We start from the raw sequence: 15,644 nt of genomic DNA, 5'->3' as shown, positions 1-15,644 counted from the left end.
TAGACAACTTAGGTATTTCGTCTGGTTTAGTTGAGATATATAATTGGGTATCATCAGCATAACAATAGAAACTAATCCCATGTCTTCTAATGATGTTACTCAAGGGAAGCATGTATATTGAGAACAGCAGAGGTCCTAAAACTGACCCTTGTGGGACCATATTTCACTGGCATTATACCAGATGGTTCTCCATTTAGATCGACAAAATGGTATAGATCAGACAGGTATGATCTTAACAATTTTAATGCCTGTCCATGAATACCTATGTGATTTTGTAAGCGATCTATGAGAATATTATGATCTAAAGTGTCGAATGCAGCACTAAGATCAAGTAAGACTAGTATTAAGATGCAGCCTTGGTCCGAAGCTAAAAACAAGTCATTTGTAATCTTAACTAGTGCAGCTTCTGTACTATGATGTGGCCTGAAAACTGACTCAAATTCTTCGAGGATGTCGTTTTCCTGCAAGAATGTGCATATTTGACCTCTTCTAATAGTTTTGATATAAACGGAAAGTTTGAAATCGGTCTGTAATTTGTTACTTCGTTCGGGTCTAAATTAGACTTTTTTTTTATAAGAGGCTTAATAACTGCCAACTTGAAAGGTTTAGGGACGTGACCTAGATATAATGAGGAATTAATAATGTTTAGAAGTGGCTTTCCAACTTCTTTGCATCACTTCTTTTAAAAATCTGGTTGGGATTGGATCTAACAAGCACGTTGTTGATTTAGCCGAGGTGATAGATTTATACAGCTCTTCCTGTCCTATACCTGTAAAGCACTAAAAAATCTAAATGTGAAGCTTTAGACTGAACTCGATCATGAGATGCTATTAGAGGTTGAACCTCTGTTACTTTCTTCCTATCGATTTTTTCATTGAAGAAGTCCATAAAGTCTTCACTTTTAAACTGTAATGGGATACTCTCTGCAGGCATCTTAGGTTTTGTTAGGCGAGCCACTGTACTAAATAAGAACCTGGAATTGTTTTTGTTTCTAGCTATCAGTCGGCTCAGATGCTCGGTCCTAACAGCATTTAGAGCCTGTCTATAGCTGCACATACTGTCTTTATACGCAATTCTAAAAACTTTTAATTTTAGTTTTTCTTCATTTTCGCTCAAGGTTATGGGTTGCTCTCTTTAGGGCACGAGTATGACTGTTGTACCATGGTGCAAGTGTTTTATCTCTGACTTTTTTTAATCTGAGGGGAGCAACAGTGTCTAATGTATTGGTAAAAAAAGTGCCCATGCTGCTAGTCACTTCATCTAGATCGTCTTCATTTAGGGGTCTAATAAGAAATTGGGCCAATACAAAGTGGTGTACACTTGAGAAGTGGAGCGAAAATCATACATGATTCCAAACATGTTTTACAAATAAATAACTGAAAAGTGGGGTGTGCGTAATTATTCAGCCCCCTTTGGTCTGAGTGCAGTCAGTTGCCCATAGACATTGCCTGATGAGTGATAATGACTAAATAGAGTGCACCTGTGTGTAATCTAATGTCAGTACAAATACAGCTGCTTTGTGACGGCTTCAGAGGTTGTCTAAGAGAATATTGGAAGCAACAACACCATGAAGTCCAAAGAACACACCAGACAGGTCACCACCAGGTCAGGTAAGGGATGAAGTTATTGAGAAATTTAAAGCAGGCTTAGGCTACAAAAAGATTTCCAAAGCCTTGACCATCCCACAGAGCACTGTTCAAGCGATCATTCAGAAATGGAAGGAGTATGACACAACTGTAAAAAATGTGTCAAAATGCAAAACGCTATGTGTGGCGGAAAACTAACACTGCACATCACTCTAAACACACCATCCCCACTGTCAAATATGGTGGTGGCAGCATCATGCTCTGGGGGTGCCTCTCTTCAGCAGGGACAGGGAAGCTGGTCAGAGTTGATGGGAAGATGGATGGATCCAAATACAGGGCAATCTTGGAAGGAAACCTCTTGGAGTCTGCAAAAGACTTGAGACTGGGGCGGAGGTTCACCTTCCAGCAGGACAACGACCCTAAACATAAAGTCAGGGCAACAATGGAATGGTTTAAAACAAAACATATCCATGTGTTAGAATGGCCCAGTCAAAATCCAGATCTAAATCCAATCGAGAATCTGTGGCAAGATCTGAAAACTGCTGTTCACAAACGCTGTCCATCTAATCTGACTGAGCTGGAGCTGTTTTGCAAAGAAGAATGGGCAAGGATTTCAGTCTCTAGATGTGCAAAGCTGGTAGAGACATACCCTAAAAGACTGACAGCTGTAATTGCAGCAAGAGGTGGTTCTACAAAGTATTGACTCAGGGGACTGAATAATTACGCACACCCCACTTTTCAGTTATTTATTTGTAAAAAATGTTTGGAATCATGTATGATTTTCGTTTCTCTTCTCACATGTAACCCACTTTGTACAGTATTGGTCTTTCACGTGGAATTCCAATAAAATTGATTCATGTTTGTGGCTGTAATGTGGAAAAGTTCAAGGGGGCTGAATACTTTTGCAAGCCACTGTATCAGGAGGTGATAATTTGTGATATCATGACTTTGAGGTAAAATCTATACCTATAAAATCATCTATACCATGGGATATAATTAAATCTAGCGTATGATTAAAGCGGTGAGTTGCTCCATTTATATTTTGTTTAACATAAAATTTTATATAACAAAGTATGGTTTTAATTTGCTGTTTGTGTGTGTCTAAAGCCTGTCTGAGAACCAGTCTCTGTTGAAGATGCCTCCCTGGTCGAACCCCTGGCTTGTAGGCGCTATCTGCCTCTCAATGGCCCTGCATTTCCTCATCCTGTATGTGGATCCACTTCCTGTAAGTTTAAATTCCTAACATGCCTGGACAAAGAAACACAAATCATTCCCTTGCTATGTGAACTGGATTGTCCAATTATTGTGCAATTTAGATTTTTTCTTTTGGTTGGAATGTGCATGCCCTTAAGGTAATTGCAAGTATAAAATACAGATATTCACGAGGTCATACAGTACATCATCACAAAGGAATTGCAACAACTTGTCTTTATTGCTTTATTAAATGTCAAAGGTATTTAATGAGGCAGATCAAAAGGCAAATTTATGTGTTTATTCCAAAGATTAATATTTATTTAAACCAGCCATTGTCACACAACCCTGACATAAGGGGGAGCACTACCAGAGGTAAGAACACACTTTTCTGTTGTGTAATGGGAAGTGTTGGTGTTATTTTCTGCTTGTGCATTCTGCTCTATGTGTTCTATGTCCTCTTCACTTAATATTGATGCCTGGCTGCGCTAAAGCTCTTGTGGTTAAATAAGCACAAATTCCCACAGCCACATAGACACATCTGGAACAGATGTCCACAAATGTTTGGTGAAGTACTGCAACACGCAATGCAAAATATCCTCAGTGATGATCCTCAGTGTTACAAAATAGATCAAAGAAATTTTGGGATCTATGTCTAAAGTGACGGTAAGCATATGAGAATTAAATAAATGAAAGAACATCTTGACTCACAGGGATAAAGGACACTCTTTTTGAGTCACTGATTCCCGATCAGTTTGCCTCAACTGTCATGAAATTAAAGACTGAGAGCTGTGGGTGAATTGATTGATCTGACTCATGTGTTAGTGTGTGCTTCACTGGAAGACCAAAACATTACAGCATGGTGTTGTTTTACTGTAAACCTATGAAACCACACCGATTTTACATGATGTCAAAAGATCAAGTGAAAAAGTAATTGCTTCTGTAACAAGTACCATTACTTCCTGCTGTGGACTTAGTCATTCATCCTGCTGCTGAATTAATCATGTTCTTCCTTTAGGGTAAAAAAAAAAAAACTTTGGAATTTTTAAATGGCATATTTAAATATGTGTGTGAGCCTGTATAAACGGCTTATTTTTCTGGCACTGATACTCTGATTCTTCTATTGCAGATGATTTTCCAGATCCGGCCGCTGTCCTGGCCGCAGTGGGTTACCGTACTGAAGATGTCCCTGCCGGTTATCCTGATGGATGAAGCATTGAAATTCTTAGCTAGAAATTACATTGAGCCAGGGAGTGACCTAGAGCGCGAAGAAGACGAGAGACAGCACCATGACCAAGGTGTCAGCAGCGGATTCGCAGGCCTGACTGGCAAAATACGACGAGGTCTAAAGGGTGTTTCATGGGTGTTTGTGTTCATCTCCGCTCCCCTTTTGTTTTGGATCTACAGCCTGGACTCAGATATTACAAACATCTTCTGGGAATAGAGACAGGGAGTGACATCTGAAAAGAAGGATTTTTACTATTTAAGTTAAGATTAAATAAAGGGGGCGTTAAAAACAGAAGACCAAAAAAGAAATAAAATAAATACCTAAGCAAAAAAGGGAAATGAAAAAGAATTTTGGCCATGGACAATCAGAATTAGCAGGAAGATAAGAACAAAGAGTAAAACAAGAAAGGAAGGCAACTGTCATATTTAGTCCAGTCTCATTTTGTGTTTTTTTTTTGTTTATTTTTTTTGGGGGGGGGATTCCTCATGTCATTCACCTTCAGCACCATTCTCATACTCTGGTTTTAATTATTTGAGAGCATTTAAAGTATATATGACCTTATTTCCAGTTTAATTAGATTATTTTAAAGTCATTAAATAAAATAATTTATCTCAGCACAGCAAGTCCTGCATACAGTTGGAACCCAATACACTTTTCATAGGCAATACAGAGCATTCACTGAACATTAAATGTTAAAAGATACTTTGTTTGTTATCGTGTTTCTTTTTGTTTTATTGAAGCACATATTTAAATATATTCATAATCACCTGCATACAGGGAACTTCCTGTTTTTTATTGTTTATAAGATGAGGATGTGTTAAGTACAGCAAATAGTTGGTGACCAGAAACTCAAAAGAAACAAAATGTGAGTTTCAATGCATGTAAGGTGAAAGATATCAGCAATATCAGTCTGGATAAAATATACTGCTCAAAACGTGCTAATGTATTACATATTAATTTCATTATTAGGAAATGCCAACATATTGATTTCTATTTTAATTTGTACCAGCAGATGAAAGGCATTACATTTCATTAACAACAAATTTCACTTAAACAAAAGAAATTATTTAAAAAATGCAAATAAGTTAGGACACTCCCATATTTATTCATACTTAAAATGGTTAAAATCACCTATACTGATGTATTACAATAGGTGCAAATGATTAAAATATAAAGAAAATTGTAAATGCTTACAAGTCTGGTAAGGGATATAAAAGGGAAACAACACTAAAACTTACCTATGCTGCATTGTTTTGCAATGTACGGTAGAAATATATAAAAATCAGAAAAGACCATGGAATTAGAAGGTGTGCATAAACTTTTGACAGAGAGTGAGGCATTTATCGGACGTAGTAAAGATTGATGAAAAAACCAACAGTCAGACATGTTAATGCACCACTATGTATGTAACCTCCTTATTTTAAATGTGATGTCTTTACCATCACTAACATTTCACTTTGTTTGTGTTGAAAATATTCATGTTCTTTGTGTCCATTGACAGTGAAAAGGAAAGGCTATGACTAAAATTGGAAAAAAGACAGAGGAAGTGTGTTCTATTTTTTTTTTCCATTACTACTGGTCACCTTCTGAGGTTTAATTTACATTCACATTTTGTCTACTTTATTGTAAAACCAAACTATAAAAACAACCAGACAGATTATTAAAATTAAAGCATTTTTATTTCAGAATGTTTTAATAGTTACAAAAAATGTTTTTCACATTTGTAAAATGTTTTCTAAAAAAAGGCATTTACATTGTGTTGTGCTATTAATTTAATTGCTACAATTGTCACATAAACATTTCTTTAATGGAAGAATGCTCAGAGAGGAAATAAACAGTTAATTTAAAATGATTTCTGTATTGATGAAATATCCGCACTGGTTAATCCTTAAATCGCATTGTTGTTGGTATTATAGCAATCCATACAACATTTAGACAAACAAACAAAAAAAAACTAGGTGTCCCATTTTACAAAGCAAACATAAAAAGGAAAAGATCAAAAATGTGGAACATAATATTGCAAATTGGTTTAAATCACCTCCTTTATAAATTGACTAAATAAATAGTAAATATATTAATTCATTAGCTAAAATTAGTATAGAATTTGCATTGTCTGAAATTCAAAGCAGGAAATGTATTCTTGTAATTATACAGAATTGTAGCTTGAACACAAGCTTTCAAGCATACTTTTGCATAAAACAACATCTTGAGACCAACAACGCACCAAGACATCAGTCTTATTCCACAGAGACAAATCTGAATAGGGACACTTTGCATCTGATGGGATGCAGCCATCAGTTATGGAGCTCTGCAAAAGAACAAAATCTATTTTATTGCCAAATCTTAGAATATTTTCCATCTCCAAAATCCCAGCAAAATAAGTTTTACCTGCAAGTTGTTCACCAAGCCATTGGTTTCTTTTTTAATCATTTTGCTGATGTTTGGAGACTGCTCAAAGGTGCATTCCTGATAGTTAGCCAATCTCTGTACAATCTCACACTAAGGAAGCAATAGAAGAAAAATTATCATTCTGTGCTTATTTAGAATCAAATGCTAGAATTAGACAGAAGAATAATATCAATTATTGTTAAAGCAGATTTTGTTCTCTTTAACTAGGAAAAAATAAATAAAATGTGTATAGATAGATAGATAGATAGATAGATAGATAGATAGATAGATAGATAGATAGATAGATAGATAGAAATACCCAGATTTTTTGTGTTTTTTGTAATACCTGATCTGTGTTTAAAAGTGACTTGTCCTCCCTCAGCTTTATCTGGTTTAAGGGCTATAGGGAGAAATTGTAGTGTTATACAAGCAAGCAACAATAAATAAATAAAAAGTTTTTAGTGCAGTATTTAAAAGACACTTACTGTAGTTTTAGGTGTTATTCTAAGAGACTGCAGTGAATTGAGAATGCTCTCAATCTGCCTTGCTGTATTTTCGCAAAAATAATTAACTGGCTTAGATAAAACAGGCCATACCGACAGCATCAGGAAAACAGTAAACACTGTAAAATGCACTGTAAAATAAAATAAAATAATGAGTACTTTAATGATAACAAACTCTATCATATAGGAATATTTTTTCATTTTAATAATATAACACAAATCAATTAAATCAACTAATAATATTACAAAGACATACACATATAAACTTACTTATGTCTACTCAGTGACACCTGATGGTCCTGTAGGTGAGAATGATGTAGTTTCTGCTCAAGTACTTCTGCTGCTCTTGATGCTCCATCCTGCCTACTTTATAAAGGAGGGAAAGGATTTCTAGGGACCCTAAATTCTAAGGAACTCTTACCCAATTCCCTTTCACTTTTTGGGAAATCATCTTTTTTGGGGGGAAGGGGAAAGGGATGTACGAGTCGTATGTATGACTCATAACCACCACCACCTCCTCTGGTGGAAGACCAGTATGTCTTGATATCCTGATTGCTCACGTGAAATAACTTGAAAAACACCTACACACATTTATTCGTTTTCCAGATCAGTTATCCTTTGAAAGGTTACAAGCAGCCTGGAGCCCAGGGCAAATGGCGAGGAAAACCCAGAATGGAATGCCAACCTATCGAAAGGCACACACAAACACACAGTGCTAACCACATGCTTTGAACACACATACCATTTCAACTCATTTTTTTAAGAATTTAATAATAATGAGATGTAACATATGTGATTTGCCATAATATTAAAACCTGTGACAGGTGATGTAGATAACATTGTTTATCTCGTTCTTAAAAACTGATGTTTTGGAAAAAAGAAAAATTAACAAATCTAAGGATCTGAGACACTTTGACAAGAGCCAAATTTATAATATTTATAAATGTTTTTTTGCTATGATTATGATTATTATTATTATTAGTAGTAGTAGTAGTAGTAGTATTAATGGTAATTTTTCCTTATGTTTAAACATATTGGTAGTTTCAACTGAGGTAATTGGTTATTTTAGTTCTGCCGCCAAGTTTGTTGCCTTTGAGAAGAGAGGATAAAAAGAAAGAAAGGAAGGAAGAAAAAGAAAGAAAGAAAGAAAGGAACAAGAGTTCTTTATACAAAGAGTATGTCTCTATAGTCAAGTTTAAATATGTAATGAAGAAAATGTGTTCAGCTGAAAACAAATAATCTTGTTAACGTTAGGTCTATGCATGTTAGTCTTGGAAATCAAGTGCAGGGACAGGGAGCGTAAGCATCACATGTGTCTGTCTCGTACTCTCAACAGACAGTGAGACATCAATGAGACATTAACTTCAAGTATCTGCAAGTCAAAGTGAAAGTGGACATATCGCAGATGTGAATAGTCAAGGAGCAGGATTGGCCAGACAGAGTTAAAGCCTCATACTTAATAAATAAACATTCCTCAGAAAAGCAGAATTCATGTTTTTCCTGTGGACTATTTCTTTCTTTTTATGGATGTTTTATGGGTAAATATCATGAATGATTCTCTAATGCATATGATCAGTGATGAGCATACTTGTTAAAGCTGTAGGCTGTGTAAAAAAAAATTGAAAATTGCAAAAGCCTGTAGTGAATTAAGAATACTTTAAATCTGCCTCGCTGTATTTTCACAAAATAATAACAACAGCATCAGTAAACGCTGTAAAATGCACTTTACATTAAAATAAAAAATGAGTAGCCTAACAATAACATGATATCATATAGGAATGTTACTGTACATGTATTTTGAATATATTACACTAATTAAAACAACTAAAAATATTACAAACACAAACAAACTTATGTCTACTCGGAAATAAAGGTACAGTTTTGTACTAATGAAGATACAAACCATTGTTACTGGGGCAGTACCTTTCAAGGGCACAGAACTGTACCTTAATATAGAGAAACAAATTTGTACCAATTCTGTTTGTACCATCCAGGACATCCAGCTGGTATATTATTGTACCTTAATCAAAGGTACAAATATTGTCCTTGAAGTTACCATCCCAGTGACAAGCCCTTTTGTACATTAATGGTGTTTAAAGTGTTCCTTTGGAAACTATAAAAAAGTAATTTTCCTATTGAATAAGACATTTATTTATTATGAATATATATGAAAAATGTTCATATAAATTCATAATAAATATATATGAAATAATACGTATATATATATATATATATATATATATATATATATATACACACACACAGTGGTGTGAAAAACTATTTGCCCCCTTCCTGATTTCTTATTCTTTTGCATGTTTGTCACACAAAATGTTGCTGATCATCAAACACATTTAACTATTAGTCAAAGATAACATAAGTAAACACAAAATACAGTTTTTAAATGATGGTTTTTATTATTTAGGGAGAAAAAAAATCCAAACCTACATGGCCCTGTGTGAAAAAGTAATTGCCCCCTGAACCTAATAACTGGTTGGGCCACCCTTAGCAGCAATAACTGCAATCAAGCGTTTGCGATAACTTGCAACGAGTCTTTTACAGCGCTCTGGAGGAATTTTGGCCCACTCATTTTTGCAGAATTGTTGTAATTCAGCTTTATTTTATGGTTTTCTAGCATGAACCACCTTTTTAGGTCATGCCACAACATCTCAATAGGATTCAGGTCAGGACTTTGACTAGGCCACTCCAAAGTCTTCATTTTGTTTTTCTTCAGCTATTCAGAGGTGGATTTGCTGGTGTGTTTTGGGTCATTGTCCTGCTGCAGCTTCCAAGATCGCTTCAGCTTGAGTTGACGAACAGATGGCTGGACATTCTCCTTCAGGATTTTTTGGTAGACAGTGGAATTCATGGTTCCATCTATCACAGCAAGCCTTCCAGGTCCTGAAGCAGCAAAACAACCCCAGACCATCACACTACCACCATCATATTTTACTGTTGGTATGATGTTCTTTTTCTGAAATGCTGTGTTACTTTTACGCCAGATGTAATGGGACACGCACCTTCCAAAAAGTTCAACTTTTGTCTCGTCGGTCTACAAGGTATTTTCCCAAAAGTCTTGGCAATCATTGAGATGTTTTTTTAGCAAAATTGAGACGAGCCTTAATGTTCTTTTTGCTTAAAAGTGGTTTGCGCCTTGGAAATCTGCCATGCAGGCCGTTTTTGCCCAGTCTCTTTCTTATGGTGGAGTCGTGAACACTGACCTTAATTGAGGTCAAGTGAGGCCTGAAGTTCTTTAGATGTTGTCCTGGGGTCTTTTGTGGCCTCTCGGATGAGTTGTCTCTGCGCTCTTGGGGTAATTTTGGTCGGCCGGCCACTCCTGGGAAGGTTCACCACTGTTCCATGTTTTTGCCATTTGTGGATAATGGCTCTCACTGTGGTTCGCTGGAGTCCCAAAGCTTTAGAAATGGCTTTATAACCTTTACCAGACTGATAGATCTCAATTACTTTTGTTCTCATTTGTTCCTGAATTTCTTTGGATCTTGGCATGATGTCTAGCTTTTGAGGTGCTTTTGGTCTACTTCTCTGTGTCAGGTAGCTCCTATTTAAGTGATTTCTTGATTGAAACAGGTGTGGCAGTAATTAGGCCTGGGGGTGACTACAGAAATTGAACTCAGGTGTGATAAACCACAGTTAAGTTATTTTTTAACAAGGGGGGCAATCACTTTTTCACACAGGGCCATGTAGATTTGGAGTTTTTTTTCTCCCTTAATAACATAAACCTTCATTTAAAAACTGCATTTTGTGTTCAATTATGTTATCTTTGACTAATAGTTAACGGTTTTTGATGAGCAGAAACATTTAAGTGTGACAAACATCAAAAGAATAAGAAATCAGGAAGGGGGCAAATAGTTCACATAGTTCACACCACTGTATATATATATATATATATATATATATATATATATATATATGTGTGTGTGTGTGTGTGTGTGTGTGTGTGTGAAATATGAAACACTGCCTTATACTACAGTAAAATATTCTGTAAAAATACATCTTTATACATCTAAATATGTTTACAATAAACACATATTTAAACTAAATAAAACACTTCTATTAGACAAAAAACCTTTTACAAAATACAATCACAGTAAAATGGTATTGTATATAAAATATAATTTTCCATCTACAAAATAACTTTTCACAAACAATACAATTCACATACTGTTTACAATTTGAAACTTTTAAATTTATATCCCAATTTTTACACACTTTTCACAAAATGTGATTATACACATCTGAAAAACTCTTAAATGAATGCAGCAACTTCAAATCACAGCTGTTGCTGTTCACAGCTAAAAGTTAGGCAGTGGATAGTAAATGCTACATGCACAATATACTTAATATTATGGTCATTATGTTACTTTAAATTAATTAAAATGTGTAAACATGGCTTACATCATTGGATGCAACGCTAAATAAGAAAGTTTAATTATCCCTCAGAGGTTTGCAGGTGTTTTGAGGCCTGAATAAGTTCTGAAATGTGCTGACATTTGTGTCTTTTTCAGTTAGTTATGAACATATTAAATGCTAAGGTCTGATTACAATGTAATCAGCAGAAACTGGGCTACACTAATATGTCAGCTCGTGTATGTACAAGTTTGTATTTTGGAGAAAATGTCAGTTATGCATGGTTATTGAAAACAACACCAACATGATCAAAAAGTCACTGGAGTAAGGCTACGTTTATAACAAACCACATTTATAACATTTGTGTACAAGACTTTTGTGAACTATTTGGCCTCCACAAAGCGTCTATTAACATGCCAATCTTAAATAATCATTTGTTCCCACCATCTCTTTTGGACCGTACTTTCGACATTTGGGCAAATAAGGGCCTTTGTACTTTAAATGACCTGTATGAAAACGATATTTTTACCTCTTTTTCTTCTTTATCAACTAAATTTAACCTCCCTAATAGCCATCTCTTTCGCTTTTTTCAAGTAAGGCACTTCATTCAAAAGTTGTTTCCTCACTTTCCTAATCGACCCCCTGAATCGGAACTCGATTCAATTCTTACTCTGGACCCAGGTCAAAGGCGACTGATATCCAGTATCTATTATAAAATATCCTCCCTTACCCCATCTCCACTCAATTTTCTTAAACAAACCTGGGAGCAGGATTTGGGTTTTGACATATCTGAGGATCAGTGGAAAGATATTCTTGATTTAATTCATTCTTCGTCTATCTGTGCCAGACATGCTTTAATACAATGTAAAGTACTTCACAGAGCTCATTACACGAATGCTAAATTGGCTAAAATATTTTCAAACATAAGTGATGAGTGCAATAGATGTAAACATTCCCCAGCTGATCACCTTCATATGTTCTGGTCTTGCCCGAGACTAACAGACTACTGGTCAGACATTTTTAGAACAATCTCACAGGCCCTTAATCTCACCATTGCCCCTGATGTACTGACTGTCCTGTTTGGGCTTTCCCCAACCTCAATTACATCATCCACGATGCGCGGAGTCATTGCCTTTACCACTCTGTTAGCTAGACGTGCAATCCTTCTTAAATGGAAACACGTTTCTCCCCCTTCATATGAAGACTGGGCACGAGAAGTATTACATTGTATTCAACTTGAAAAGATCAGATTTTCTTATAAGGGATCATTGAGTTCTTTCTACAAAACATGGAATCCCATTCTGAGTATTATTAGACAAGTTAATACATCACCTGGACCTTCCTCTTAGAGACCTAATAGAGGATCATTTGACCGGACCTTACTTTTATTGTAAATTAATTCATTTTTTTTCTTTTTATTTATTTATTATTATTATTATTATTTTTTTTTTTATGTTATATGTGGCCTGGGAAGGGTTATGGGCGGGAGGGTATGTTGGCTATTTTTTGTTTTTTAGTTTTATTTTGTTTTGTTGTTGTTTCATATAGTAGACATTATGTTCAGTTTATGGCTGAGGTAATACACTCTGTATGTCTGCAAAAAACTAATAAAAAAAATAATGGAGAAGACTTTTGTGAACTAGATTCCTGTCCTGTAGCCGGGAGTTTTTGCTTCAAAAACACGGACTTTCAACTGCCTCCAAAGATTTTCTATGGGGTTGAGATCTGGAGACTGGCTAGGCCACTCCAGGACCTTGAAGAAATGCTTCTTACGAAGCCACTCCTTCATTGCCCGGATGGTGTGTTTGGGATCATTCTCTTGCTGTAATACCCAGCCACATATTATCTTCAATGCCCTTGCTGATGGAAGGAGGTTTTCACGCAAAATCTCATGATACATGGCCCCATTCATTCTTTCCTTTACACAAATCAGTCGTCCTAGTCCCTTTGCAGAAAAACAGCCCCAAAGCATGATGTTTTTACCCCCATGCTTCACAGTAGGTATGGTGTTCTTTGGATGCAACTCAGCATTCTTTCTCCTCCAAACACGAAGTTCTTTTTTGGTTACATGTGACCATATAACATTCTCCCAATCCTCTTCTGGATCATCCAAATGCTCTCTGGAAAACTTTAGACGGGCCTGGACATGTACTGAGTCTCTGGCGGCGCAGTGTGTTACTGATGGTAGCCTTTGTGACTCATTCACTAGGTCCCCCTGTGTGGTTCTGGGATTTTTGCTCACATTTCTTGTGATCATTTTGACCCCACGGGGTAAGATCTTGCGTGAAGCCCCAGATCGAGGGAGATTATCGGTGGTCTTGTATGTCTTTCATTTTTTAATACTTGCTCCCACAGTTGATTTCTTCACACCAAGCCGCTTAACTATTGCAGCTTCAGTCTTCCCAGTCTGGTGCAGGTCTACAATTTTGTTTCTGGTGTCCTTTGACAGCTCTTTGGTTTTGGCCATAGTGGAGTTTGGAGTGTGACTGTTTAAGGTTGTGGACAGGTGTCTTTTATACTGATAATAGATGCCATTAATACAGGTAACGAGTGAAGGACAGAGGAGCCGCTTAAAGAAGAAGTAACAGGTCTGTGAGAGCCAGAAATCTTGCTTGTTTTTGCAAATACTTGTACCATAATTTGCAAATAAATTCTTTAAAAATCCTACAATGTGATTTTCTGGTTTTATTTTTCTTATTTTGTCTCTCATAGGTATAACTATAATGAGGTATACCTATAATGAAAATTACAGGCCTCTCACAATTGATGGCTTATTTTTTGCCTCACTGTACGTATGTGATACAGAGATGTGCTACAAGAAAATAATGTGAGGACAAAAGAAACACATTTTTGTTTGTAGTTTTTTCAGAAAATAGTTAACTGACAGGCAAAATAACTCAGATTAAAAAGTTAACTTTTACACCCTATGCAGAACCTACTCACTGGCAAAGAAAATGTCCAGGATTGAGCGGATTGGGACACTGATGATCTTATACACAGAAGGCATAAATATGGCCGTACAAAGACACACATTCATGTTAAAACAGTGCAAACAGAAACAGTGCACGATGAAAAAGGGTGTTAGGTTTGTAAAAGCCCACTCTTACACCCTATACACAGTCATACACATATCTGTGTGCCACTCTTGAAAAGCAGCTCCTGTTTAACTGAAGACATAAGTGACCATTGCATACTTTGCAATTTCATGGTATTTTTTGCTTTTTTTTTTTTTTTTTTTGCTTTTTTTCCAATTACGGTTCTGAGAAAAAGCTAAACTCATCCCACATTTTGTACCCTTTATGTTAGAACAATTATGTACCTTTTATTTAGTAAAAAAAAAATTCAGTCAAAAAATTTTATCATCAGAGGTCTTTTTCGTGCCATTAAGGGTACATTTATCGTAAAGGTAAAAAAAAATATTTGGAGGAATTTTATTTGTACCACTGTGTACCTTTTTTTCTTGAGAGTGCAGTGACACCTGATGGACACCTGATGGGTTAGGGTTAGATATGCTCTTATCTATTTCCGCTCCTCTTGATGCCTAGGGTTATACTTTATAAAGGATGCCTACTTTATAAAGAATGGAAATGGTTTATGGGGATTTATTTGAGAGCTCCATTAGCTTAGAAAGATTATATTAAAGAGTAAAAATGTTATGAAGAACTTTGTGAAATAATTGAGTTGTGTGTCCAGACAAGTATCATTAGTAAGCAGATGTTTTGAAGTGGACTGAAGGAAACGTAAGAAGATTGTGGTTTGATGATGTGGAAAGTTTTTGATTATTACTTCAGGAGTTGGGGATTTAATCCCTTTGCAAAGGATTGGAAAAAAGGGATGGTATATGTACAATAAACACTAAATTGATACGAATTGTACGAATTGATAATAATAATATATTACTCATTTGCTATATCACTTATCCTGTACAGGAGTTTATGTCTGGGGTCTTGGCACACAAGGTAGGTCTATGGCAGGGCACAAGTATGCCCAAACTCATTCACTACAGGCAATTTGGAAATGCCGATTAGCCTAATCTGCATGTTTTTGGACTGTGGGAGGAAACTGGAGTACCCTGAAGAAACCCACCAAAACTTCACACACAGAGATCAGAGGAGAGACTCAAACCCTGGACCCTGGAGGTACAGTATGAGGTGTGACATCAAAAAAAGAAAAAAAGGAGGGAGGGGGGTAAAAAATAAAGACACAGGGTTTTGAAATGCCAAATGAAAAAGTGCATAAAAAACTATCACCCCTTAAACAGAGGACCTCATACATGTAGATGAGGCACAGTTTTCTAGAAGCTTTATCATTCATTTAGAACCAATAGAGGACGCCAAAGACTACTCTAATGCAAAATTGTTACCAACTGAGTTGATTCCCTCA

The 15,644-nt window shown here is 35.9% G+C and overlaps 1 protein-coding gene across 3 annotated transcripts in view; it reads left to right on the top strand.

Annotated features, from left to right (window-relative positions):
* Positions 1–4,453, top strand: part of si:dkey-28b4.8 (sarcoplasmic/endoplasmic reticulum calcium ATPase 2) — a 29,967-nt gene extending 25,514 nt beyond the window's left edge. For all 3 annotated transcript variants that reach the window (XM_053501773.1, XM_053501772.1, XM_053501771.1), the window contains exons 22-23: positions 2,694–2,811; positions 3,907–4,453. In XM_053501773.1, the coding sequence (XP_053357748.1) occupies positions 2,694–2,811; positions 3,907–4,221 (433 nt within the window). In that variant the 3' untranslated portion in view covers positions 4,222–4,453. The remainder of the gene's footprint in view (positions 1–2,693; positions 2,812–3,906) is intronic.
* Positions 4,454–15,644: the final 11,191 nt, after the last annotated feature.

Source organism: Clarias gariepinus, chromosome 8 (genome assembly GCF_024256425.1).
Source record: "Clarias gariepinus isolate MV-2021 ecotype Netherlands chromosome 8, CGAR_prim_01v2, whole genome shotgun sequence".
NCBI classification, from domain to species: Eukaryota; Metazoa; Chordata; class Actinopteri; order Siluriformes; family Clariidae; genus Clarias; species Clarias gariepinus.
Note: the sequence above shows the minus strand (reverse complement) of the source record. Positions and strands in the feature narration are given on the sequence as shown.